Here is a 26532-nt window from a genome sequence, read left to right as displayed (position 1 = left end):
GGGCATAGTTGGTTAGGCTTTTGTTTTCTTTATGGATGTGAATTCGAAATGAGAGTCGCAATACATTGTGTTTTGCTTCAATGTGTTCACTCATCTTTGATTTCATATTGCTGTTGTTGTTTCAGTTGCTAAGTTGTGTCCGACTCTTTGTGACCCCAAGGACTATAGCCCACCAGGCCCCTCTATTCATTGGATTTCCCAGGCAAGAATACTGAGTGGGTTGCCATTTCCTCTTGCAGGGATCTTCCCAACCCAGGGATTGAACCCACATCTCCTGCACTGGAAGGTGGAGTCTTTACTGCTGAGCCACCAGGTAAGCCCAACATTTCATATATAAGGAATCAAATGGAAAATGTTTTTACAGGTTTAGCTGTAGGAAGAGGAGGGGACCAGTAATGCTTCTGTCAAAATCAGATGGTTTCACTGTCTGTGAGTTTGTGATTTGCTGCAGAAACTGAAGGGCAAATGAGACCTCTGAAGGAGAAGAAACTTAAGAATGTTATGCAGTTGGGGTAATGGGTTTATTATATCTGCATACAAGTAGGCATTTATTGGCATTGTGTCAAAAAGAAAGGACAAAGTGATAACAAAAACTGAGCATGAAAACAAGACAGCTGCAACAGACCAATATTTAAAAGCTTAAAGATTCTCAGAACACAGAACCTGGAATCACAGCTTTCAGCTTGTATAGTTAATTACCTGGACTCTCAAGTCAACTATATAATGCAAGCGACACGAGACGATACAACACACCAGCGCAGCAGTCTCTCACTGGGGGTGGGGGAAGGCTTGGTGGGGCTTCAGGTCACTGATGGGAAAGGGGCTTAAAATCTCATAAATCCTCCGTATCTTTTCTCCATTTCAGGAACTTCCTTGGAGTAACTTTCGCCTTCTTCCTCGGAGGGTAGGGGCTCAGCAAAGCGCTTGAGGAAGCCACCGTACCTTTTCTGGTAGTCCATCCACCACTCCGGACGACCCACTCTTCTCATGAAACCCCCGTATCGCTTCTGCAGCTCTTTTTCATCTTCCAGGTGCGGGCTTCTCTTTAAGCCTCTCATGAAGCCACCGTATCTCTTGCTCACATCTTCAGCATCACTGCCCTCCTGGTGGAGGCTCCCCTCTCGCTGGTCCCCAGCTCCCAGCAGCTCCTTGAGCAGGTTGGAGGAGTTGCCCAGGCCGTCATCTTCCTCTGCATCCTTCTTCATGAAGCCCCCATATCTCTTGCCGAGGACCTCACCTCCATTTGCCTCTTCCTCCGCTTCCAGGGGGTACAGCTCATCCATTTTCTTCATGAAGCCCCCATACCGCTTCATGAAGCCCCCGTACTTCTTGGCAAGCAGGTGGCTCTCCTCCTGTTTGCTGAGGGCACTGGTGGCATCCGGAGGAAGCTCTAGTTTGGTCAGCTGCAGAAGCTCCTTGCAGGTTTCCCAGGTCTTGAGAGAAGGCAGTTTCCCCTCACATTCCAGAGTGCAAGCCTGGGGAAAATAATCTGATTTAATGACAGAAGAGGCTTTTCTGATTTCACTCAGTAAACACATTTTCACTCCCCACCGCCCGCCCCACTGGGCCACTCTGTGCTTGCTTTGATGAAGAAACTCCCACTTAATAATCTCATTTTTCTTACAAATTTTATTTGTACTGAATAGGCAGATCGAAGGAAAATCAGAAGGGGAGATTGTGGAGAACTAACTGAATCAAATTAGAATTTGTCTTTGAGTTTTAACGGACTGTACTATGCTGTACTATTGTGATATTGTAAAGATATTTTCCCACTCAATTTTAACCTATATTTTTCTTAGCATTTCAGTTTTTTTATGGTTCTACTTATGGAACTCAGTTACTAACTCTTGATTTAGACATAAAAACTAGGCCCTTTCTTGAGATTTAAAATATATTGGTATATTACTTAATATGAAATATATACATATTATTTTTCACAAAGAAAAGAAGCATTTTATTAGTGCAACAAAATTCTGGTATATAGTTAATCAGCTCTTACTAATTATTTAAGTTTTGTGTCTAAGAAAATTAAATAAATACAAAAATAAAAATCTATAGATCTAATAAAAATAATGGTCCTGTTTTATTTTTATCTCTGATTAAGAAACCTAATCATTATTAAAAATTTAAGATGTTCAGATTTCAAGACTATTTCCATCCTAAAGTGAAATTTAAACACTCCATTTGCCAAAAATTTATGTTGAATATTTTGTATACTATTACCAAAGGCTATTTTAATATTGGCATTTCTTAAATAATGTCAAATAACTAGAATAACAGTCATTAGTACAGAAGTGATATTAATTTATATCTTACAGCCTCTCTCTCTCATGCTCAGTAATGTCAGACTCTTCGCAACCCCATGAACTGTAGCCCACCAGGCTCTTCTGTCCATGAGATTTCCCAGGCAAGAATACTGGAGCAGGCTGCCATTTCCTCCTCCAGGGCATCTTCCTGACCTAGGGATTGAACCTGCATCTCCTGCATTGGCAGGCGATTTACCTGCCACTGGGAAGGTAATATCCACCTGGGAAACTGATATTCCTACAGCCATCTATACATTTTCTTATATTATTTTTCATACTTTGTGTTGGAGAGTAAATTCAGTTTGGACATCAGTCATGGCATGGCTGCTCATATTTTTAATCCATCATAGAATGAAGTGCAAGTGTCTTTCACATGGTGCAAATTCCACAATTATTTGTTACTTGATTTTACTACATAGTTCTAGCTAGGCAAGCTTATTTCTCATGTATCTTTTCTTTTTCTTTTTTTTTTTTAATTTGTCTTTTTCATCCAAGCTAAAATTCCAGAGCTGCCGTAATTCTAACAATATAGTGGTTAACAAGCCATTTGTCACAGACAAAGTAACTATTCTATATGCAAGTCCCAAGAGAAAACCAATCAGTAAAACACAAATAAGAAAGAAAAATATGGATGCAGGGGATTGTCACCTCTACTAAAGATGCAACATTTTTTCTCAGACTTTAAATATAAAGACCTATTTGTCAAGTGGAGAGGATGGCGCAATCCAAATGGAACAAACATTTAACCTGAAACATACTGTCTTGGGTTCCGTAGAATCCTTCCCTTAGTGATTGTCCCTGTTTTGTGTCTCTAGGTAAGAGAATTGCTTCAGAAGGTCTGGAGAGGTACTTGTCTCTTTGGATTAATACATATGCTCTACCCAACTTTTTAAGTCATCACAGAATCTCAACAAATTGAGAAGACAGTGCAAATGAACCCTTGGGGGAGCTAGTTAAAATGAAGCTTCCTGGGCTCCCACTTCAGCGATTCTGAGTCAGTGGGGGCAGCAAGAGTGATTTAGGAGCATTACCATTAGAATGACGGTTCTTTTGCACTTAGATTCCTTTCCCCCAACCACACCAAGCCCCTGTATAATTTATCTTTGGATCATAGGCCACCTCTTTGGACTCGGCCACCTTTCCTGTGCCCCTTTCACAGCCAGATTAAACTGTTGTCTTACTAGTTTAAATAATAAAATTCACTATTAACGATAGTACCTTCTAGGCAGGACAGAAGTTGAATTCCAGGGGAACTCACCTGCAGAACAGTCGCCGACCCATCTCTCCTGTCCACTGCATTCTCCCTGCCTCCTCTCCCTTTATCCACACCGTCCCGTCCCCGCGCCTCCCCCCGCCACCCCTCCCCACAAGTGAGGGCCATGGTCTGAGAGACCTGAGGTTAAAAGGGCTAGAGAAATTAAATTCAAAGAAAGATGGCGAGATTATAAATCACTGTTATTTGCGGGAAGGATGGGTAGATGCTTGTGTGCGGAAGGGGCCCTAGGTGGGCTATGTGAGCAGGTGGGTGACTGAGCATCTTCCCTGGGGCAGGTGAGGGGACAGCCGGAGCTCTCCAAGGTCCTGAAGAGAGAGAGCGCGCACCAGCGGGGCGCCCACCTCCCCGGGGTGAAAACGAACAAGGTTTGTGCGGCGACACCGCCGCCCTTTCGGTCCCTAGCTAGTCGCGGGGACCCGAAACTCAGAACCAAAGCAGGACCTTGGTCAGCGTTCGGGGAGCAGTCGGGATACCTGGGTCACCCGGGCTGTGCGCGCAGGGTCCGGGTTAGCTGCGCCCGCACCGCGCGGAACACTCACCAGCGGGTTGAGGTCGGTCGGGCGCGCCAGGCGGTAGCTGCACGTGGCGCAGTCCTGGCTGCATTCTGCCCTCACGGTCGCCAGGAGCCCGGGGCCGAGCGCCAGCAGCCAAGTGCAGAGTCCCAGGAACCGCGCCATGGGCTGCGGGGAGAGCGCACAGAGCTCCGAGCCTGTCCGCGCGCCCAGCGGGGCCCTGGGAAGGACTCCGAGCCGGGCAGCCGCAACTGGGATGAGGGTGCTTCATCGAACCAGAGCTCACGGGACCCTCTTTCCTGCCCTCCCCCGCCCGCCCGGGGGACCGCTCCGATCTCCTTTCCCGAGTGGTCCCCGTGGCCCGGAGTGGTCCCCGTGGCCCGGAGCCCGGGTCGGCCCCAGGCACTGGCTCTCTGCAGGGCAGGATTCTGGAGGGGACTACGGAGACCAAATTCGAGAGCCCGGGAGCCCGGGGCCTGGCGACATTGACCCGGGTCACATACAAGGAGCGGAAGAAAGTTGGAGGCCCCCATGCAATGCAACGAGGAATAAAACGCAGCTGGCTGAGCGCCCCAAACCCACGCAGCAAGGTGGGCTTCGGCTGAGTTCACTCACGTTGCCGCTGTTCGGGGCACGCAGGTCGGTCGGGGAAACCGGGTCCGGGGCGACTCGGTGGGGGTAGAGCCACGAAAGCGGGCGGGCCTCACCCTCGCGGTCCTCGGCGTCGCCGCGGCTGTAGCGCAGAGACGGGTCTCCGGCCTCGCCAGCCTCCCTCGCCGTCCAGGCTGCGGCGGCAGGAGCCACTTTATAATTCGTCCCGGAGCGCAGGAGGGGAGCGCGCCCCAATCGCCGGCGGGCTGCCGCTGACGCAGGCCCTACGCCGGCCGCGCACCGCCCCCGCCGGAAGAGGGTCCGGGCCCGGGCGGGGGACCAGCGTGGCGGCGCACCCCTCGGCCGGGTGACACACCGAGGCAGTTAGGAAAGTTGGGGAGAGGGTGCGATGAAATCAAGTCCCCCCGCGTAAAGTCACCGCAATTGCCCTCCGCGGGGAGCGCGCTTAGCATCAGAGCCCAGGTGGGAGTTAGCGGGTAGATAGATTGATTTAGATTCTCGAATGTGCTGGAGACCCTAGGAGTAAGTGTTGAGACTACCCCGCCCCGCCTCCTCCTGGAACGCCCCCGCCGTCCGGGTGGGCATCGGGCACAGCCGTCCGGAATGTCGTCACTTGTCCACCCATCTGTCCCCAACGCACTAGACTTCTTGCTGACAGCAAGGCGCGTAGTAGGCGCTCAGTTAATGGTTAAGGGAATGACTGAAACTTTCCGGGGATCTTAACATCTCCGGAGGGCCCTTTCCCTTTTTGTATTACTGAGACCCCCTTGCCAAGCGCGCACGCGGTTGCCAAGTTCCCAAGCTTCGGGAACGACTTTCTGTCCGACCAGAGTGTCCTGGGGGATTTAGGCTAGTGAGAGGGGGTACGGGGTTGGGATGGTCTCAGGACCATCCATTTCAGGAACTAGTAGATTTTTGCAGTTATCTTCTGGGGAAAACCTGAGACTGTGATGGCGAGAGAGCGAGGTGGGAGGACTCGGTGCCCAGGGCGTCCCGCGCTTGGGGCGCGTACCTCGGCTTGGCTGAGAGGGGGCGGAGCGCCGATGGCGGAGGCGCGGGCTGTCTCTCAACTGAGGCCCGCTAGCCACCTTGGCTCTGCGGAGGATTACCAAGATGCAACCATTTACCTTGTCAGTGTCCCCATTTGGAAAATTGGTACGGAGGTAATGGGACAAAATAGGGCCGAAGGCTATCCATAGGGTTCCGGAGAGACACAAATGAAATAATGGACCAAAGCACTTAGCCTTAGCAAGCCTTAAGAACGTGCTTCTAATCCATATACCTTTAGGTTGTCTATCATTAACGTATCTTTCGTTTATTGTTTACTTATCCATCCATACATCCTTCCATCCATCCATGTACCTATCTATCAATCCTGGTCCTAGAGGGAAGTCACAGAGTACCAAAGCTGGCAGACGGAGAAAGAATCCCAGTGCTTTCCCAGCCAAACCGCCTTCTGCCCTTAGACCTTTGCGTGGACCACCGCCACAGGGCTCCTCTGAGCTCGGGCGGCATTGCGTCTTCCACTCTGGTCACTAGAGGGCAGCGCTCTCCTGCGTAGGTCTGGGCACCGGGGAAGAGTAGCGCGCCAGCAGCGGACACGCACACGAGTGCCCGCGGAGCAGCATTGCGCTCCGCCTGCCTCCCGGGCAGGGGCAGCCCCGCATCCGGCGGGGAAGCGGAGCGCGGGGCTGCGGCGACAGAACGCCCCAGACAGCCCGAAGGAGCTAGACTGACATCTAGCCAGAAAAGCAGGACGCTTCCCCGTTGACGTTTTAGGCTTTTCACAGGGACGCTGCTGGAGAGCTGGTGATGCCTCCAACCACTCACCCAATAGGAACGAGGGTTCCCCCTGCTGCCTGGGGTTTGGAAAGGCAGCAACTACACAGTAGCGCTCAGCGCGAAAGGATTGCACGGACACTCCGGGCTTAAGGGGAGAGAATACTTGCTGTATCTTAGCACAGGCATACCTGGGATCACTCTGGAACAGACTTGAAACTCGTAACGGGAGACTGGAGGCTGAGACCCTGGTGTGAATGACTGCACCATGGGGTGCATTCCCCCAAAGGCCCCTTGGAATCTTGCAAAAGTAGCAGCTGAAGACTGAATGGGGACTTGGGGATAAGTTATTTCAATCTTTATTCTGAAGATGGGAAACCGAGGCTCAGAGCGTCCAAATGACCACCCAGACATAACCAGGCAGAACCAGATCATCTCACACGTCTCTAAGGAGAATCCCGCTACCCTATCAGGCTCGGTTTGTTTCAGTTGGAACAATTACTGTTTGCTCTGAGTTAGTTTCTCTTGTTGCATCTGCATATTTATGTATAGTTTTATACACTTTTGGTTGCACTGGCTTTCTCTAGTTGCAGCAAGCCGGGACTTCTTTTGTTGCAGAGCAAGGGCTATAGGTGCTATAGTATTGTGGCTCAGTAGTTGTTGCGAGGCATGTGGGATCTTCTGGAACCAGGGACTGAACCTCCCAAACTGGCAGGTGGATTCTTAACCACTGTGCAACCAGGGAAGTCCTCTCTGAGGCTTTTTAAATGTCAGGAGAGAGAGGAAAGGAAACCGAGGCCATTCCCTAGCACCTGCCTGGGTACTTGGGGTGTACATGGTGCTGAATGAAATGTGTGTTGATCGATTGACTGATGGAATGAGGCGGGGACAGGTGGGTCTATTTTTGTGCCCCAATCAGCCAGAATCTCTTCCTACCACCTTTTCCTTGTCTACCCTGGGGCTACAGGTCATACATTTTTGTGTTCATTTCTTTGTATTTGAACAGTTGCTAGCGGGTTGCAAAGGATTCATCTTTTCATGATCCTTTAAATATTTCAGGAACTAGTAGATTTTTACAGTTATCTTCTGGAGAAAAGCTGCCCTTGTAATCAGATTCAAAAAAAGAGAAGAGAACCTTCTCTTAAAGCAGCTAACCCAGAGAATTCGGGTTCCCAGGTTAGTATCAAGACCTTGCCTTCTAATCCTAAGGTCCTTGACATCAGACAGAAGAGATTCATTCTAGAGACCAACAAATGTGGCTTGTAAAACCCTGATGATGAGTAGTATTTTACTCAGTTCTTATGTATTCTGGGAGCCCAAAGGAGGGATTTTAAAATGTCTTCTCAGTGTCCTATCATTTCCAGGATGGAAGATGCTTAAATTCAACCATATCATTCAGGTGCCCGTTCTTTTTCTTGCTTCCCCTTCCCACCACCCAAACACACATACTTTATTATGGAAACTGTTTTCTCTGCTCTTCTCTTCTGTAGCGATAAAATAGCAGTAGGGGGTAGAAGGAAGTTCCTCGTTCTTGGGATTGTGTAATGCTTCAGAGTAAAAGCACCATATTCTCACACTTCTGATGTTTGGAGTCACAGCAGAGCACGGCAGACCTGCCCCTCTTCGGTTACAGTGTAAAGCGCGGGCTTTGCGAGATAGGACTCTGTGAGCTGGGCATGTTGCTGTGAAGGACCACTACTAAAGCATTTTCTTCAGACTGGAGCAGAAAAAGCATCCTGGCAGAGAGGCAGTAAGCAAAGTTCCCGGGAAGATGACTTGTGATGTAATAAATCCACATTCTAAGGAGCATGAATTCTGGCACATTGTCATCCTCAAACAGTCAGGAAGCAAAATAAACCCCTTGGAAGAAAAAGGAACCGGGTACAGAGTTGCCGGAAACTGAGTTTAAATAATAGAAAATGTATCACAGAGACAGAGAGAAAGCAAGCAAGAGAGAAAGACAATGAGGAAATATTAAAAGAGCCAGGAAGGGAAATACACATTTTAGTATTGGGATTTTCCAGGCAAGAATACTGAAATGGGTTGCTGTTTCCTCCTCCAAGGGATAACCATGGTCTTCTGAGTCTCTTGCATTCCAGGCGGATGCTTTACCTACTGAGCCATTGGGGAAGCCACATTTTAGTGTTAAGCACAGGTAATTAGACCATGAATAAAGCAAGTCACATTGCGACTCAGATTGAAAGAAGATAGAGATCAGCCAAACAGATCCTTTGGCTGTTTGACTTTTGAAATGACTTTGGAATGGGATTAACATTGGAGGAATTTAACAGCCACTCCAGAGAACCAGTCATATTAAAAAGTTGTATTGCCTCTTTGAACCTAAACTGTATTTAATCACTTGACTTTGATTTGTTTTGGGTGGTTTCTAAAATCAAATTCTAGATCCCACCTGCAGGACCTGAAGAAAAGGCGATCAAAAGTATTAACTGAACGAATGAAGACATCCACCAAGGAGGCAGTTTCCACCATTGAGGCAATGCTAGAAGAGGAAATCAAAATGGGTTTTGGGTAACAAGAAATCACTGACATGAAATCTATGGCTCCAGGTACCCTACTTCTGGAGGGGACCCTCTGCACACGACCCACAGCACAAGCTTTACACATGATAGGTCCTCAGGAAAGTTGTTTTTGTAAAACATGTTCCTCTTGTGGCTACATCACCCATAGCTCATGTGATCGTGGGGTGGACATCAGAAGTCAAAACTGTTGTCATAAAATTTTATAGAGAAAGAGCTAAACCCTGCAGATGCTCACTTCTCACACATTACTCTCTTGGTATCTACTTTGTTGTATATAGACATGTCAACTTAAAAAATAGTCACAAGCTGAAAGTTGAGAGTTACGTTCTATTCACTGGGAGTTTTTAAGACTTTAGGTCCGAGAGACAGCATCTCCTGTGACCCTGAGAGAACTGCTCCGAGGAGGCAATGGGAAGAGTCAGGTTACAGAGATGTTTTACAACAAAGGGCAGGGAGCCTGAACATCAAGAGATTATTGTGAATTAAAGGAAACCAGATACTCCAAGTTAAGGAATTGAACAATTTTCTATGTATAGGAAGATGCAAGAGTGTGGGTCACTGAAATCATTCCTGTCATATGCATCTCAACTCTCTGGAGCCAGTATCCTGTGTATTTTCACATCCTGAGCTCCCTTGGGTTCACCGTAGGACGTGGCTGTAACCTGGTGGCTGTTAGATCGCTGGTATTTTTCTCCTTCCTGAGTGCCCTGAAAGGCTGGAATTGCTGATGACTGTGACATTCTTATTTACAGATATGGCAGGAAATACTCCATTTCTCAGATATTAGAGCTTAGACAAAAATGTTATTTTTATGTGTGTGAACCTCGTAAAAATCAATCTAGGAGAAGTGATCTTGTGTGGCACAAAATGGAATTGAAGGAGAACAGTAAGGTCAAATTATATGTTTTCTTTTTTCTACTCTAGGATTGTTATCTGATTATACATTTAGTGGAAGAGGAATGCCAAGAAATACCTCAGTGGAAATCCTAGAACCTAACAAGACACACAGTTTCATGCAGGAGAACAATTATTGTGCTGTTAAGAGTTTAGGGTCACAAAATACTAATTTTAATTTCCATTTTGTTATCGAGTGTGTAAACTTGGGAAAGTCAGTCTCTAAACCTTATTTTTCTCATCTGCACAATGGGGAAAACAAAACGAACCACACTAGCTTGTTGCATGGATTAAATGAGAAACGAATATGTGTGTACACACATACTGTGTAGGGATTCAGTTTTTATTAATGGTCTTCTTTTTGTGTGTTGTTGTTGGGCTGTGTTAAATTGCATTTCTGAGGTAGAATTTATTTTTCTTCTCAGTTTCTGGATTGTCATGTACTTGGCTTCTTATTTTTGGAGCTATAATTTGGCTGCCTTAGTGGAGTGTTCAGATAAAGAAAATAAGGGAACATTTTGATAATGGTTGAAGGAAATGGGCTATTTATCTACCTGGATCTAGTGCTCCAAATTAAAAATCACAGAGGTAATTTATAATAACTGCAGATAGCAAGGTGCTTCATAATGTTATAAGATATTGCTAGAAAAGAGGACTTGGGCATGACGTGCACAGCCATCGATTGTTGTTTTATTTGGGGTAGATTTTGTAGATTAATCTTCAACCCTTCTGTGTGTGGCAGAGCCAATTAGAGGAGGTAAGATGTAGATGTGTTTGGATTGGGACACTCACAGGCTACCCAGGAGGGTAGGGTTCCTCGAACAAGTGGAAAAGGCTGGAGAGAGAGTCAGAGGACAAGGCAGAGAGGGAGAAAGGAGCCTGTGGATGGAGACAGCTGTCAGAGCGCCGAGCACTGTGAATGGGGAACTGACTTGCTTTGGAAGCCTTGATGGAGGAGGCTGAGGGATAGTGGGAGCGAAGCAGGAAGGAAGGGGGAAGCACTCTTGGAGGGGACTGGGGGAAGCAGCTGGTCACCCAGATGCACCTGATGGCTCGAGCATTGGCTCCCGTGAGCCCACCACGTTCTCTGCCATGCCCACTCCCACAGTGAGCTCCCTAAGGAGTTAGATCATCCCAGGAGATCTGCTTAGAGATGGGGTAAGAAGAAATTATTTTGTCCCTCATGTAGAATATGTTTGTGTTTTTAGCTTCATACTCCCTAGAGAAGATGTGGGAATAAGACAGAATGGGAGCTGCTGGGATCATCTCATATCCTTAGCCCAGTCCATCATCCCCCTAGAGGACCACACAGGCTTCACTGATAGGCGTTCTCCAAGACAGTTCTCCTTTAGCTTCTTGCCATGTGTCTTCCAAATGCACTTGCCTCTTTTATGTAGATTGTCTCTGATTTTGCATGGAGCATCCCCCTAACCCTCAGGAAGCCTGTGTCTTCACTGCTTTCTCTCTTGTATTGTTAGTTTTAGTTGTTACTTCTTAGTCCTCATATACTCTCATAAAGCATAAAAACTTGCTTATTTTTCTTGTTTTTTAAATAAGCACTTTCTTAGTACATTGGTAGGTGCCAAGGACTGGCAGGGGGAGGAGGTGCGGGGGTGGGGGTGAACGAGAAGTTAGTGTTTAACAGGGACAGACTTTCAGTTTAGGAAGGTGAAAAATTTGGGAGATGGACGTGGTGAGAGTGGCACAGTCATGAGAATGTACTTAGTGCCACTAAACTGTATAGTTGAATATCGTTAAAATAGTATGTTTTATATTATGTGACTTTTACCATATTAAAGAAGCGCTAAAAAGAGCACTTTCTTAAATCTGTAGTCATTTTCCTCCCTGCTCAGTTTCTATCTAACTATCTTGGCAGTGAAGATTGTTGGAGAATGGTCCGACTCCTTTATGACCCTTCCTCGTCTCCATGAATTTCTTATTTCACAGCTATTTTACGGTTGCTCTTACCACTCCCATGAAATCATATCTGTTAAGGTCAGTACTAACTTTTAGATGCAAATCCAAGAAACTCTTCAGCTCTCATATTACGTGTTGTGTCTACAGTATTAGATTCTGTTGTCCGTTCCCTCTAAGATTTCCCCCAAAAACTTTTCCTCTGCCTGTTTCGCTCAAGCGTTTGTACTCTATCTCCTGGACTTTTCTTTCTCCATCTGTCCCTTCTGTGGTGATGTTCCCTATGGTTTTGTTCTGGGTTTCATCTCATCTGTTTTCAAGACACATGCTCTGCTTCGGAAAACTTATCCAATTGCAGGACTTTGTCTCTCATCTGGGTATCAGTTATTGCTGAGTTTCTGTCTGCAGTTCTGACGCCTTCTCTGTCTGCATGTGAGTACCTCAATGTTTGTGTGCTCCAGGCGTGTCAAACTTACCATGTGATCAGTTGCTTTAGTTATTTCTTCTTTTAAAAATCTGCCATTGCAGATTTTAAAAAATGTTTTATTTTAAATTAAAAAAATGAAACTTTGAGTTTAATTTTTAAAAAAGTCTGTGTTCACTCTCAGTGACTGGCAAACAGTTAAAATCATTCTTTTTTTATTTTAAAATTTATCCATTTATTGAAATTTATCCATTCTAATGGATATTGAACTGTGGTGTTGGAGAAGACTCTTGAGAGTCCCTTGGACTGCAAGGAGATCCAACCAGTCCATTCTAAAGGAGATCAGTCCTGGGTATTCACTGGAAAGACTGCTGTTGGAGCTGAAACTCCAGTCCTTTGGCCACCTGATGCAAAGAGCTGACTCATTTGAAAAGACCCTGAAGCTGGGGAAGATTGAAGGTGGGAGGAGAAGGGGATGACAGAGGATGAGATGATTGGATGGCATCACCAACTCAATTGACATGACTTTGGGTAAACTCTGGGAGCTGGTGATGGACAGGGAGGCCTGGCATGCTGCAGTCCATAGGGCTGCAAAGAGTCAGACACGACTGAGCAACTGAACTGAACTGAATTGATGATAAGGTTTAAAGTAAAATGTTTTTCAAACTATATACCCAGTGTTCCAGCACTATTTATTGAAAAGACTATTATTTTCCCATTGAATTATTCTGGAAACTTAGTTAAAAACCAATTGACATAAAATTGTGGCTCTATTTCTGAATTCTGTGTTCTATTCTTTGTTCCACCAATGAGTATGGTGTTAACATTCCACACTGCCTTGACTACTGTAGCTTTATATTAAATCTTGAAATAAAACAAATTCTCCAACTTTTCTTTAGCTTTTTTCCTAATTGTTTTATCCATTACAGTTCTTCTCATTTCCATGTACATTTTAGAATCAGTTCATCAATTTCTACAGAAAAGCGTGTTGGGATTTTGATTGGACTGATTAAATCTGCAGATTAGTTTTGGGAGAAGTGACATCTTAACAACTCTGTCTCCCAGTCAGTCCATGAGCTTGGCAAATCTTTCCATTTATTTCATACATTTTGATCTCTTTCGAATGGTGTTATTTTATAGTCTCTTTTCCAGTCATTTGATTTTTCTTAAAAAGGAACAAACTTTTTATTTTCTACTTTTATTGGAGTATAGTTGATTTAAAATGTGCTAATTTTAAGTGTACAGCGTAGTGAATCTGTTCTATATCCACTCTTTTTAAGATCCTTTTCCCATAGAGGAACAAACCTTTTCGGGTTCTGTGCTTCTTAGTTGCTCGGTAGTGTCTGACTCTTTGCAACACCGTGGACTGTAGCCCCCTAGGCTCCTCTGTCCATGAAATTTTTCAGGCAAGAATACTGGAGTGATTGCTACTTCCTACTCCAGGGGATCGAACCTGTGTCTTCTGCACTGGCAGGCAGATTCCTTACCGCTGAGCCACCTGGGAAGCCCCTTATAGGTTCTAACCTGATTTTATTCTACCTTAGATTATAACTGAGAGTGCATTTCTCGGCTCCTAGCTTGTAGGTGATTTCACACTGTTCAATTCCTATGTGTAGGCACAGGGACTTACATTTAATAGGCCTCAATAAAAGTTTTTCGAACAAGAGTATCACTTTCAAGATCAAGTTCATTTTGGTTTAGTTTTCAAAAGACCGTTAAAAAGCACTCAGAATTTAAAACTCGGGGGATTCTCATAGCTTGAACTATATCTGAAAAGTAAAATGAAGTGATTTGACAGTTACTTGACTAATTTGAAAAATGTGGACTTTTTCTACACTTGATTGGCATCCAAATTATTCATTGTTCATCTTAACAAGATAAATGTCAAATCACATCCTAGATTATGTTATCTCAGGAGAGAAGTCTAATAAGAAGAGAAAAAGGAGAGGGAATGGCTCATCCTAAAGCAACAGAATTGCACACAGATGAAGAGTGTAGGGAGCTGGTGCTGCTCGGGACCATGACAACAATCACAGAGTAGTAAGATCTCAAGCTTGCAAGCAGTCTTAGAGGCAGAAGAGAAGAATTAGAGGTATCTGGGATCCATCATTTAGAGAGAGAAAGCTTTCTTGTCTTGGTAGGTTGCAGCACCATCTATTGTGGAGGCTCAAAACTGGAAACTCTGAGGTATATCTAGACACCTCCTCACCTAGATTTTATTTTATTGGTATGGTATTTCTAAATTTTTTAAAAATCCACATTTTAAAATAAAAATGAACAACTTATTAAAAATTAATTTTCCTGATTTTAAGTTCAGACTTTTTGTAGGAAAACTAAGATTTTGGGGGTTGTCTTGAAAACTGGAAGGTATAGAAGGCACTGGTTTTTGTTCTACAACGGCAGCAACTGGTTGGAACAAGGTGGGGCTGCTCCCTTTATGTACCTTCTCTTCTCTCCCATCATTTTCACCATTCTGGCCTCTCACCTTTTTATTTATTAATTTTTTTAGCTGTCCTGGATCTTAGTTGCAGCACACAGGATCTAGTTCCCTGACCAGAGATCAAATCTCTGGGAGTCTCAACCATAGGACCACCAGTAAGGCCACCCCATCCCTACTCAAAAGTTTTACTAATATGTTTTACCTCCTTGATCCCTGGACTTTGGAAGTCATCCCAGATGACTTTGCAGCTCTGTTGTCTTGGAATTCAAATCAGAAGCTTATGTGTTATCTGTGACCCCCTCCATCTTCCTGAATCTCTTAATTCCCATTCATCACTACACCCTAGGGGTTCCACCTTTCTGCTGTTTCCTGACTTTGTCACCTCCTTCTCTCCCCATCTTCACTGCCTTTATTCAGTCCCTTGCTATTTCTCAGATGGATTACTGCCATGGATTCACTGCATTCCATGTGATGGTAACATTTATGGGAAGAGAGAAGCGGTGGAGGGTAGGAAATGTGGGGAGGAAGAGATCTTCTGTCCAAAGTTTTAGTTAGTTAGTTAGTTAGTGCTCAATTGTGTCTGAATCTTTGTGACCCCATGGACTGTAACCTGCCAGGCTCCTCTGTCCATGGAATTTTCCAGGCAAGAATACTGGAGTGGGTAGCCATGCTTTTCTCCAGGGGGATCTTGACCCAGGGATTGAACCTGGGTCTCCTGCATTGCAGGTGAATTCTTTACCATTGGAGCCACCCAGGAAAGCCCTGTTCTGTCCAAACGGCAGTAGCAATATTTTCAGAGTTATAAAGGGCACTTTCCTGAGCATCATTGTTACATGTGGACATAGGAAGTGGATCATTAGTGGAAGGAAAAGAAAATGAAGATCCTAAGGCATCTGGTCCCATCACTTCATGGGAAATAGATGGGGAAACAGTGGAAACAGTGTCAGACTTTAATTTTTGGGCTCCAAAATTACTGCAGATGGTGACTGCAGCCATGAAATTAAAAGACAACTCCTTGGAAGGAAAGTTACGACCAACCTAGATAGCATATTGGAAATCAGAGACATTACTTTGCCAACAAAGGTCTGTCTAGTCAAAGCTATGGTTTTTCCAGTGGTCGTGTATGGATGTAAGTGTTGGACTGTGAAGAAAGCTGAGTGCTAAAGAATTGATGCTTTTGAACTGTGGTTTTGGAGAACTCTTGAGAGTCCCTTGGACTGCAAGGAGATCCAACCAGTCCATTCTGAAGGAGATCAGCCCTGGGATTTCTTTGGAGGGAATGATGCTAAAGCTGAAACTCCAGTACTTAGGCCACCTCATGAGAAGAATTGACTCATTGGAAAAGACTCTGATGCTGGGAAAGATTGAGGGCAAGAGGAGAAGGGGACGACAGAGGATGAGATGGCTGGATGGCATCACTGACTCGATGGACGTGAGTCTGAGTGAACTCCGGGAGTTGATGATGGACAGGGAGGCCTGGCGTGCTGCAATTCATGGGGTCGCAAAGACACGACTGAGCGACTGAACTGAGATGAACTGAACTGGAGTGAGATGTACACTTCATTTTTATTCTTTCTTGATTTTAATCTTGATTCTCTTTCACTAGTTTATTCCCATAAGTGTGCATGCAGTTTACCATAAATGTAAGATAGTATAAAATTTCAAATCAATAACTTTCAAATAAAGGACCATATAATTTTAAAATAAATATATTCAAGAGATGGGTGTCAGTTGGAGACCTCTAACTACTGCCCACTGAAGGAACTGGTTGGTCAAAAGCACATACTCAGACAGTCTTCATTTGCAACACTGGTGATAATTATTTTCAGAGTTTCTGAGCCAAGGAAGCCTACAAAGAAACGTGTTAACTGTTCCCAATATTTGAAAAGAAAGTTTGTTTTTGATTTAGCTTTTGGATGCTATGTCATTGCAAACCTCAACTAAAGAATCAGAGCCTCCCTCAGGTAAGTCTTTATGTGCTTGTCAACTTGGAAACAAATTTAGAAGTTGAGAGCATAAAGATGACTTGTGTGTGTGAGTGTGTGTGTGTGTGTGTGTACTGGGAGTGAAAGATAAGACTTTTTGCCCCAGTTACTTAGTTAATGCAAGAATCATAGGAGAAAATTGGACTGTGCCTATATCCTTTCTTATCCTCAGTATCTAAAATTGAAATACCTGAACTGAATATGCATATGTATAACGATAGCTTAGAGCAGTGACTCTCTCACAGAAGGGTGTTAACCTCAATGGGAACACCTGTTAAAGAAATGCGCAGCTCCCGAAGCCCCTGTCCAGACAGTCTGATGGTATACGGTCTGAGTGTGCAGTTGCAAGGTCCCCAGCTGGTGTAGCAAATTATAGAGAATCGGTGTCTGCAGGAACATCACGCACACGGATGCAGCCTGGCTAATTATCTCACCTTGGGATCTTAGAGTGTGTGGTTGTGGGGTTTGCTCTGAGTGACACCTAGAAAGTCAAACACAGACACTCACACACACCCCACACACCATATACATATGGATTTTGCTTTTTCATTTAAAGCCCAAGGACAACACTATCAAGTATTAGAGAACAAAGGTAGTTTCCCAAGTTTCTTAAAATCCTGAAAAAGAAAGTGTTGGTCATTGGAGGGACCCATCCCCCACCCTTCACAGAAACTACTCTCACTGAAGGGCAGACCCTGTTATTATAATGAAGAGAGGAGGCAGATTCCGAATCTTCCTTTAAAATATATATATATTTTTTAATAAAAAGCCCCACAGACCGACATGTATACATTACTATATATAAAATAGGTAACCAACAGGGTCCTAGTGTGTATCATGGAGAACTCTACTCAATATTCTGTACTAACCTCAATCAAAGAATTTGAAAAAGAATAGATATAAGTGCTCAGACTGTAAAGAATCTGCCTGCAATGTGGGAGACCTAGATTTGACCCCTGAGTCAGGAAGATCCCCTGGAGAAGCCACTCCAGTATTCTTGCCTGGAGAATTCCATGAACAGAGGGACCTGGCGTGCTACAGTCCATGGGGTTGCAGTCAGGGATCGGGCCTGACTGAGCGACTAAGACTTTTACTTTGCTGCTTTAACTAGGATCCCACTTCGTCTTTTTTTGTTTATGCTAGGTCTTCGTTGCCGCGTGGGCTTTCTCTAGTTGTGGCAAGTGGGGTATACTGCCTAGTGGTGGTGCTCAGGCTTCTCATTGCAGTGCTTCTCTTGTTGGGGAGCACAGAGTCTAGCATGCAGGCTCAGCAGTTGCGGAGCCCGGGCTTAGCTGCTCTGAGCAGCATGTGGGACCTTCCTAGACCAGAGACAGAACCCGTTTCCCGGGCATGAAAAGCGTGGAGTCTTAACCACTGGACCACCAGAGAAGTCCCTCACTTTGTCTTTGAAGCACTCACATGCTGGAGGGGTTCAGAGCCAGCCAGGATAGGAGAAGCCTTAGATTAGAGCCACTGTATCCTCCACGTCAAGCTTCCTTCATAGTATTTCGGTCATAGTACTTGGTACTCAATTCCGTTTTTGTGCCTGGGAGCCAGTAGGCTCTCAGTAAGCATGTGCTGAGTGAGTAGATGAATTGGTAGCAAACTTGGCATTCAGACTTAGAGCAAGTGTGAGAGGCTGCTGTCCTAAAGATTAGATTTTCTTCCACACACCAGAAAAAAGCAATTATCTTATGCCAGATACTTAAGGACATGTAATTAGCCAGCCTAGATGAGATCGCTTCCCAGAAATCAAGCTGCCAAAATGAGTGAGAAAGTGTAGTTTTATGATTGAGGTTCTCTCTCTTAAGTGATGCGTAAACTCTGTTTTTAAGAGTTTGTGTTTGGTACAAATAAAACATTTAAAATGTGTAAGCAGCAGAGGAAAGCAATGGTAGGAAAGTGAATTGAATTTTTAAATGGCATAGCTTGTTTCCCTTGAAATGAATGACTCAGAAGTTCTGAAAATGAGACTGAAGCACTAGCTCATGGAGTGGTGGTGGATTTAAAAGCCTCTTTCATGCGCTCATATCCAGTGCCTCATGTAAGTAATGGGCTTCCCAGGTGACACACTTGGTATAAGAATTTGCCCGCTCAGTGCAGGAGACACAAGAGGTGCAGGTTCGTTTCCTGGGTTGGGAAGATACCCTGGAGGAGGGCATGGCAACCCACTCCAGCATTCTTGCTGGGAGAATCCCATGGGCTGAGGAGCCTAGCAGGCTACAGTCCATGAGGCTGCATAGAGCTGGACACAACTGACATGACTGAGCACACAGCACAATCATTTTACTACCTGTGCTTAAGAAATAATCCAATAAAAATGCACCTTGACATACTTTTTATCTTTTTGACAAGCACAGGCATTGCTACTTCAGTCCAGAGTAATGTTCAGCGGACTTTCAACACGTCTTGGCAAGTGCTGGTCTGTAGAACATCCATTTGGATTTCAGCTTTGTCTTTGAAATAATAGCCTGATTGTGTTTCTGATGAATATGTCTAGAGTTAGTGCCAGTTTTTCTTTGTACTGTGTATCTTTCAATAAAAAGATAAAACACTGACTTTTTAAATAAGAACATATCTCTAGAAGGAAACTTACTCAGGCATCTAGACAGAGGAATAGATATTGCATCTCCAAATAAGATTATATGAAGATTGCTAGAAAACAAATTGGAGATAAAGCTAGAAATATTCCCAATGCCACTTGAATTATCTTTCATCTAAATCTGCTTCTCACATTATTAAATGTGGTGGAATTTCCACCCAGTTGGTGCCTCCTGCTCCTCATATCAGTTACAAACGCAAATCCAGGCACATCTTTATAGAACTGTTGTATCACACACATTGCAGTCTCTGTTCAGACCTAGTCAACTTCTGTATAGCAGTGCCCCAGTGGACACCCCAGTTAAACCAGGGATGGTAAGTAGGTAAGAATAGGAATTAAAGATCATAGACATTGCTGGAAAATATCGTACATGAACGGAAAGAAGAGCTCCATTGCACCTTTAAGAAAATGAATCTAGCTCCTTAGAGGCAAAGTGATTGCTTTGGATTCCTGACAGCTATAATTATGGCTCAGAAGGAAGTGTGCCTCCCTTCACACTGTCTGGTGGGGCAGGAAGGATGTGGTGTCAGTGAAAGTGACAAGACTTGAGAATTTCCATGGAGGATGTATATGTGTGTGTGTGTGTGTGCGCACGCTCAGTCATGTCTGACTCTTTGCAACCCATGGACTGTAGCCCGCCAGGTTCTTCTTGTCCATGGATTTCCCAAGCAAGAATACTGGAGTGAGTTGCCATTTCTACCCAGGGATTGAACCTACCTCTCCTGCTTGGCAGGGGGATTCTTTACTTCCTGTACTACCTGTGGTCTGTAGCCCTGTGAGTGACTTTCCTGCATTCCTCCCCTTCCACCCCCAGACTGACAACATTCTTCATGTGAAATGTTTTGCCTCTTGCTGTACAAAAGCCCTGGAAAGGAATTTCTGAAGATTTAGAACAAGCCCTATAAGGAAAGTCAGGAACAATTGTCAAAATATGTTATAAACAGTTCTGAAACTACTTCTTTAAATAAATAAAATGTGTTTCAGAAGAAAGGTTTGTTTGGGCTTTTCTCACCGCGGGTCGGTCTGGTGTTTGCTCCCCAGAGGAAGAGCGAGGCTGCTATCTCTGTTACTTCTGCGGCTGTCAGCCTCCAGGTCTGCAAGATGCCTGGATTCCAGTCACAATTGCTCACTTACTGCCATGGGGCTGAAGTGTTTGGAAGAGAATAAATATCCCAGCGATAAGTCAAGATGGCAAACTCTGGGATCAATCAAGAGCAAATGTGGATAATGATCAGTGGAGAATACAATAAAGCCTTTGTTCTCAGCTGCCAAGCAGGAGGCCATCCGGCAATCTGTTCTTACATCTCTTTGTTCAGGTGGGTTTAAGTCTGCCTCCTTCCACCCCAGGGGATAACACAGTTGAAAGACTCCTGTACTCGGGAAGAGAACAAATTCTCAAGCGACAAACACATCTAGCTGGTGTTGTCCAGTTGCTCAGTTGTGTCCGACTCTTTGCGACCACAAAGACTGCAACATGCCAGGCTTCCGGGTCCTTCACTATCTTCCAGAGTTTGCTCAGACTCATGTCCATTGAGTCAGTGATGCCATTCAGTCATCTCATCTTCTGTCACCCCCTTGCTCCTCAGTCTTTCCCAGCATCAGCTGGGGACCATCAGACTATCCCTTAGTTCACATAAAATCTTACTTCCTCTTTGTCTTTCTGGGGCTTCCCTGGTAGCTCAGATGGTAAAGAATCTGCCTGCAATGCAGGAGACCCAAGTTCCATCCCTGGGTTGGGAAGATCCCCTGGAGACAGAAATGGCAACCCACTCCAATATACTTGCCAGGAAAATCCCTGAACGGAGGAGCTTGGTGGGCTACAGTCCATGGAGTCACAAAGAGTCACAACTGAATGACTAACACTTTCTCTTTCTTGGTCCCAAGACTGAGCCCTGGACAGGGGTTCTGTACAGAGCCCTGTAGAAACTCTGGGAGCCTCAGTTCTGGTGGCAGCAGCTGGGGGACCCTGAGGTGCTATGGCTGTCAGTTCAATCTTGCAGCTGGGGCTAACGGGCACCACATTGTCCCGTGGTACTTTTCCTGGAACTGTCTTAACGACTGTGAAAAATAGTTTTGAAAGGCCCAACACCTGATCTTCCATTAACAGAACTGGCTATTTTTGCTTTTAAATGTCCCAAAGAGCCAATTTATCCTGAAAATCTCCAATTAGTTGTGCCAGATGGAATGACAGAAGTGGGTATTTCAGGAAATGGCCCTTGCATTCCCGATTTGTCCAGTTGAGGTAGGGTGTTTTTAGTGTAAACATTTCCTCTTGCCTTTTTGTACTATCCCATTTCTGAGTGCTTTGTTGACAATGCCTCTCACCTTTGGCAATGGAGTGGGAGGCATCCTGGGAAGACCTTCTACCAGAGTCAGCAATATCCCTCCACAGCCTTACCTGACTTGTCTGATGCAAGACACGTGGACATAACATCTGTTGCTAGCTGTGTGATTTTATAGTGCCACTGGAATGTAGACAAGACCTAGGTCAAAATTGTTTCTGCTCCAGAGAGCCATTTGAGGGGCAGGGTTGATGGAGCCCTCAACTTTGTGGTTACTGGTAGAGACACCATCACAGGGAGCCTAGAAAAGTCTAGTTGTAGGTCCAGAATAAGCAAGAAGTGTACAGTAACAATCTCAGTTATGAAAAGGCTAAGAAAAAGAAACAACCATGAAAGAATTTTAATCAGGGATTCTCTAAGCTTTCAAAACATGTTTGGGAAGATTGAGCAGTCCAGGGGTAGGACTTCATGAAACCAATGCAGGCTTGAAATTGGCCAGTTCTGAATTCATTTGAATTAAGCATTCATCTGGCATGTAAAAAAAAAAAAAATTTAAAACATTTCCTTAGGTCTTTGTACTTGTTTATTTCTCCTTGTACCTGCCATAACTACTGATGCAACATTGGCAAGGTAGTGGTGGGTATACTGTCCCATATTTGGACTTTCACTTTCACTTTTTTTTTCACCAGAAGAGTAGATTTTAATTTACATTTATTTTCTATACGCAAGATTGAGCATCTTGTTCTATGTTTAAGGACCATCTGCATTTCTTTTTCTAAGTTCTTTTTGTTGTTACCTCTTACCCATTTGTCTATCAGGTTCTTCATCTTCTCTACTTTTAGAATCTCTTTATGCATTAGGACTATTAGCTCTGGCTGTGTCTGTGATAGGTGTTGTAAATCTACTTCCCTACTTTGTCATTTGTCTTATACTTTGGTTCTGCAAATATGTTAATTTTAAGTAGCTAAATTGATCAATAGTTTCCCTTGCTGCTTCTGTGTTTTGAATCACAATTAGGAAAGCTTTGCACATTTTCAGGCAATGAAGAAATTCACCCTTTTTCGTCTTTTCTTCTGTGGTTTTACTTCCTACATTTAAATATCTAAACTGTTTGGAATTTTCCTGGTGTCCAAAGTAAAAGAAATAGATACTATTTTATCATTTTCCATATTATTATGCAGCTAGTCCAATATTACTTTATTAAGAAATATATTCTTTCCCCACCGATCTGAGATTCTGCACTTCCCACGTACATCCTGCATTTCTACCTGCTACCGGGTCTATTTGGGGACTTTCTGCTTTGCTCAGTCAGTCTTGCCTGCACGTTCGTGACCCCACGTCATGCTGCCTTTAGTTAGACTTTAGCGTTCACACCACAGCGACACTTTATAATGTCGTCTGATGTATGGTAAGAATAGTTTCTCCACTCCACCTGACCTATTGGGCTCCTTTCCCAGGGTGTTTGTAGTTTATTCTTGCTTGTTTTTTCTTCTATATGAACTTGATGCCCACCTTGTCTAGTTCCAGGAAAAATGTCTGTTGATATTTTACGGAGATGGCATTAAGCGATAAATCAGCAGAGGGAGAACTGAAATGTTTACAGCCCTGAGTTTTCCTTTTGAGGCATACTGCTGGTCTTTCCATTTTTCAGTTAACTTTATTAGTGTTTAGGAATATTTTATGATTTTCCTTACATAGATTTTATGTTTCTCAATCTTAAGTTTATGCTCAAATTTTTTTTCTAAGTGTAAATTAGACCTTCTTTTCTGTTATATATCGTGGCTGAGTTTTGTTTTGTATGTGAAGGCTATTTAAAAAAAAAATCAATTGCACTCAACTGTCTTATTGTTAACAGTAGTTTTCCACTGGTTTCTCTTGTGGGGAGAGTATTACAGATGTATAACTCTATCACATGCATATAATGTTATCACATACATGTATGTCTTACTTTTTAATTCTTATGCCACAATTTGTTTTCTTATATTTTATTACTTTGGCCCAAATCAGCAATACAGCATTCAAGAGTAGCTCCATTGCTATTTAAAAAGCACTTCACAGAGAATGAAGTCGGTTGGGTGACACTTTCTTCCAGTTTCAATTTGCTCTCCTCCTAGTAGAGGTGTGGAGATAGCTGATTTCCCAGCATTGAACAGGAGGGAGACAAAGGAAAACTAGGAACCTGGATAATTTGCAATCAGGCATTCAGACCTGGGAGTATCTATGGTTCCCATGAAACATATCATTTAATTGCCAGCATTTCAATGCTTCACTTATTTGGGAGTTGCTGAGATAATTGGCCCATTAAGCATCAAGAACTCACATGTTTATGGAGATATTTAACTTGAGTGATTTATTTTGCCAGCATAGCACAAAGGATGAGTAAAGGACTTAACTTGGATGAGAAAGCCTTCTTCTCACATTTTCTGCCAAAGCCAGAAGCCATTACCCTAAAGTTCTCTTAACATTTAATTGAAGGTTTCAGTTTAAGCGAAAAATGGCAAGACTAGCTGTATGTCTTGATAGGAAAACTCAAAGTTGTAAATATGGAAATTCTCCCTCAGTTGATTTATAAGATGCTAAGTCCAACAGCACCAAGTGTTTTGTTTCTTTATTAAGCATCACACACTAGACTGAGGTCTGGAGAAGTCGTGTAATTGCTATGTAATTGCTCCAAGTAATAGCAACTCACAAGAGGTGGAGATGGAATTGAAACCCAGGGCCTCTGGACCCTAGGCTGCCTCCTGGTGGCCAGTACTCTGAGCTCTGGCCCCTGGTTTGGATATAAACATGTACTAACAATGAAGATTTTTGAGCAAGTCTTCCAGGATGTGGAGGTTTCATGTGTGTGCTTAGTTACTTCAGTTGTGTTTGACTCTGTGACCCTATGGACTGTAAGGGTCAGGCACCTCAGTCCGAGGGATTCTCTAGGTAAAAATACTGGAGTGGGTTGCCATACCTCCTCCAGGGAGGTTTCATGGCTATCCATAAAATAATCACCAATTATTTCCAAATGATCACCAACTTTAGCATTATTAAATATCCAATCAAGTTTAAAAAGCCATTTTTCCATGTAGCTTTGTCACATCTGCTGACCACAGAAAATAATGTGGTCTATTATCCTGACAAATTGCATTTCAGTCCCTTGAGGAAGATACTCAAATCAGAAAATCGTTCTCACTTTTGCTCCCAAGGTATCTCTCTGGCTCTACTGCACCCCATTTCTTAAAACTTCTGGCAGAATAGCAACAATTGGCACATTTTAAAGCTTCTCTCTCTGCTTCCACCTGAATTATGTACAGTAAAGCTTTAGAAAATTAAAAGAAAATAGATGCACGCAGGAGCTTCTGCCTCTTGTAGAGAATGAACCTGCCTGTCACAGTCTCTTCCGTCTTGAAAACAAGGTTATTTTTTAATGCTCTTGATGCTTTTATGAAAATGTTATGTGATTTTAACAAGTATTATTCATAAAGACAATAAGAGAGCTAAAATAAAGTCTTTTTCATTAGCAGGTATTCAGTGACGTGTCAAATCTTGATATAACCTAAATTGTCTTCTTTCAACTTTCCTTTTGGGTTTCCTGACTCTAATTTTTCAAAAGTTGACAGACACCTTGTTATCATCACTAATTTCTCCCACTCAGCTCTCATACTTCCATTGTTCTGAGGAAGAAACTGTCACCTCCCCTCTAAGGGTTCAGTTCAAGAAAGTGAGGCAGATTATGCATCTTTTATACGTGCTTCAGCATAGGCTGGCGTTGGGTTCTGGAGTGTCCTGAGTCCTGTTCTAGAAAGTCAGCTCCCTCGCTCTTCAGCCTTTGTAGCTTCTGTGTGTGTGGGTACATGGCGAGGATGGTGGGGACAGGGTGATTGCTATGTCCCAAGGGGACGGAGTCCATGAAATGACTCTTAGCTACTTGGGCGGGGGGCGGGGGGCATCTGTTCTAATGCATACTTTCTCAGAGTTTGCAAAACAGATATGATCTGGCTTCATCCACAGAGCAGACCTGCAAAGTCACTTCCGTACTGGGCCAAGATCCACATGTGTCTAAAGCTCCAGCAGCCCTCACTTTGCAGCTCAGCATATAACTTTCTCCATGGGCAGTTTAGTGATGTTCAAATGGCTAGTTTAGTACAACCCAGCTAGTGGACTCTCTCATTTACCATCTACTTTGGGTCCCATCACTTTGGGAAGGGGATGCGCACCCTGCTCCCACTTCTCCTGATAATTGTAGCCGAGAAAAATTAGGAATTCAGAGGAGTGACACTGACATTTTGAAAAAGCCTTTTGTTTCTTCAGGGGCTCAGCCTGGCATTGACGTCTGGGAGCCTGGAGCTGGCTGTGCAGGAGAATCTGCTTTGCAGGTCTAGGGGCTGTGGCTCTGATGCTCATATAATTTTTGTTTGTTTGTTTGTTTGTTTGATTTTTTGAAGAAAGGTTTATTGCAAGGCCATGCAAGGAGAACGAGTGGCTTGTGCTCAGAAACCCTGAATGAACTCTGTTGCTTATACAACTTGATGGTACTTCTTTCAGTAAAACAGCACGAACAATTTTTACTTTTTCTTATTTTACAAAAGATAGGAACATATGAACACATTTCCAGGATCTGAGAAGGGGTCTTGAAGTTTCAGCATCACAAGCTTCCACTCATGGAGAAGGCGATGACACCCCACTCCAGTACTCTTGCCTGGAAAATCCCATGGATGGAGGAGCCTGGTGGGTTGCAGTCCATGGGGTCGCTAAGAGTCAGACACGACTGAGCGACTTCACTTTCACTTTTCACTTTAATGCATCGGAGAAGGAAATGGCAACCCACTCCAGTGTTCTTGCCTGGAGAATCCCAGGGACGGGGGAGCCTGGTGGGCTGCCATCTATGGGATCGCACAGAGTCGGACACGACTGAAGCGACTTAGCAGCAGCAGCAGCAGCAGCAGCAGCAGCAGCAGCAGCAGCAGCAGCAGCACAGTGT

General features: G+C 44.2%; 1 protein-coding gene across 3 annotated transcripts; it reads right to left on the bottom strand.

Moving 5' to 3' along the window:
- Positions 503-5144, bottom strand: PENK (proenkephalin). Of its 3 annotated transcripts, none has more exons than XM_018058487.1 (3): positions 4710-5144; positions 4122-4262; positions 503-1475 (listed from the first exon to the last, which is right to left on the bottom strand). In XM_018058487.1, the coding sequence occupies exons 2-3, from the start codon at positions 4257-4259 to the stop codon at positions 825-827; spliced, it is 789 nt and encodes a 262-aa protein (XP_017913976.1). In that variant the 5' UTR covers positions 4260-4262; positions 4710-5144; the 3' UTR covers positions 503-824. The 3 variants fall into 3 exon arrangements, with proteins under 3 accessions (XP_017913976.1, XP_017913977.1, XP_017913978.1); XM_018058488.1 differs by having other exon boundaries at positions 4122-4345; positions 4710-5000; XM_018058489.1 differs by having other exon boundaries at positions 4802-4999.

This window comes from Capra hircus, chromosome 14 (genome assembly GCF_001704415.2).
Source record: "Capra hircus breed San Clemente chromosome 14, ASM170441v1, whole genome shotgun sequence".
NCBI lineage: Eukaryota > Metazoa > Chordata > Mammalia > Artiodactyla > Bovidae > Capra > Capra hircus.
The sequence above is the reverse complement of the archived record's forward strand: the minus strand, read 5'-3'. Positions and strand labels throughout refer to the sequence as shown.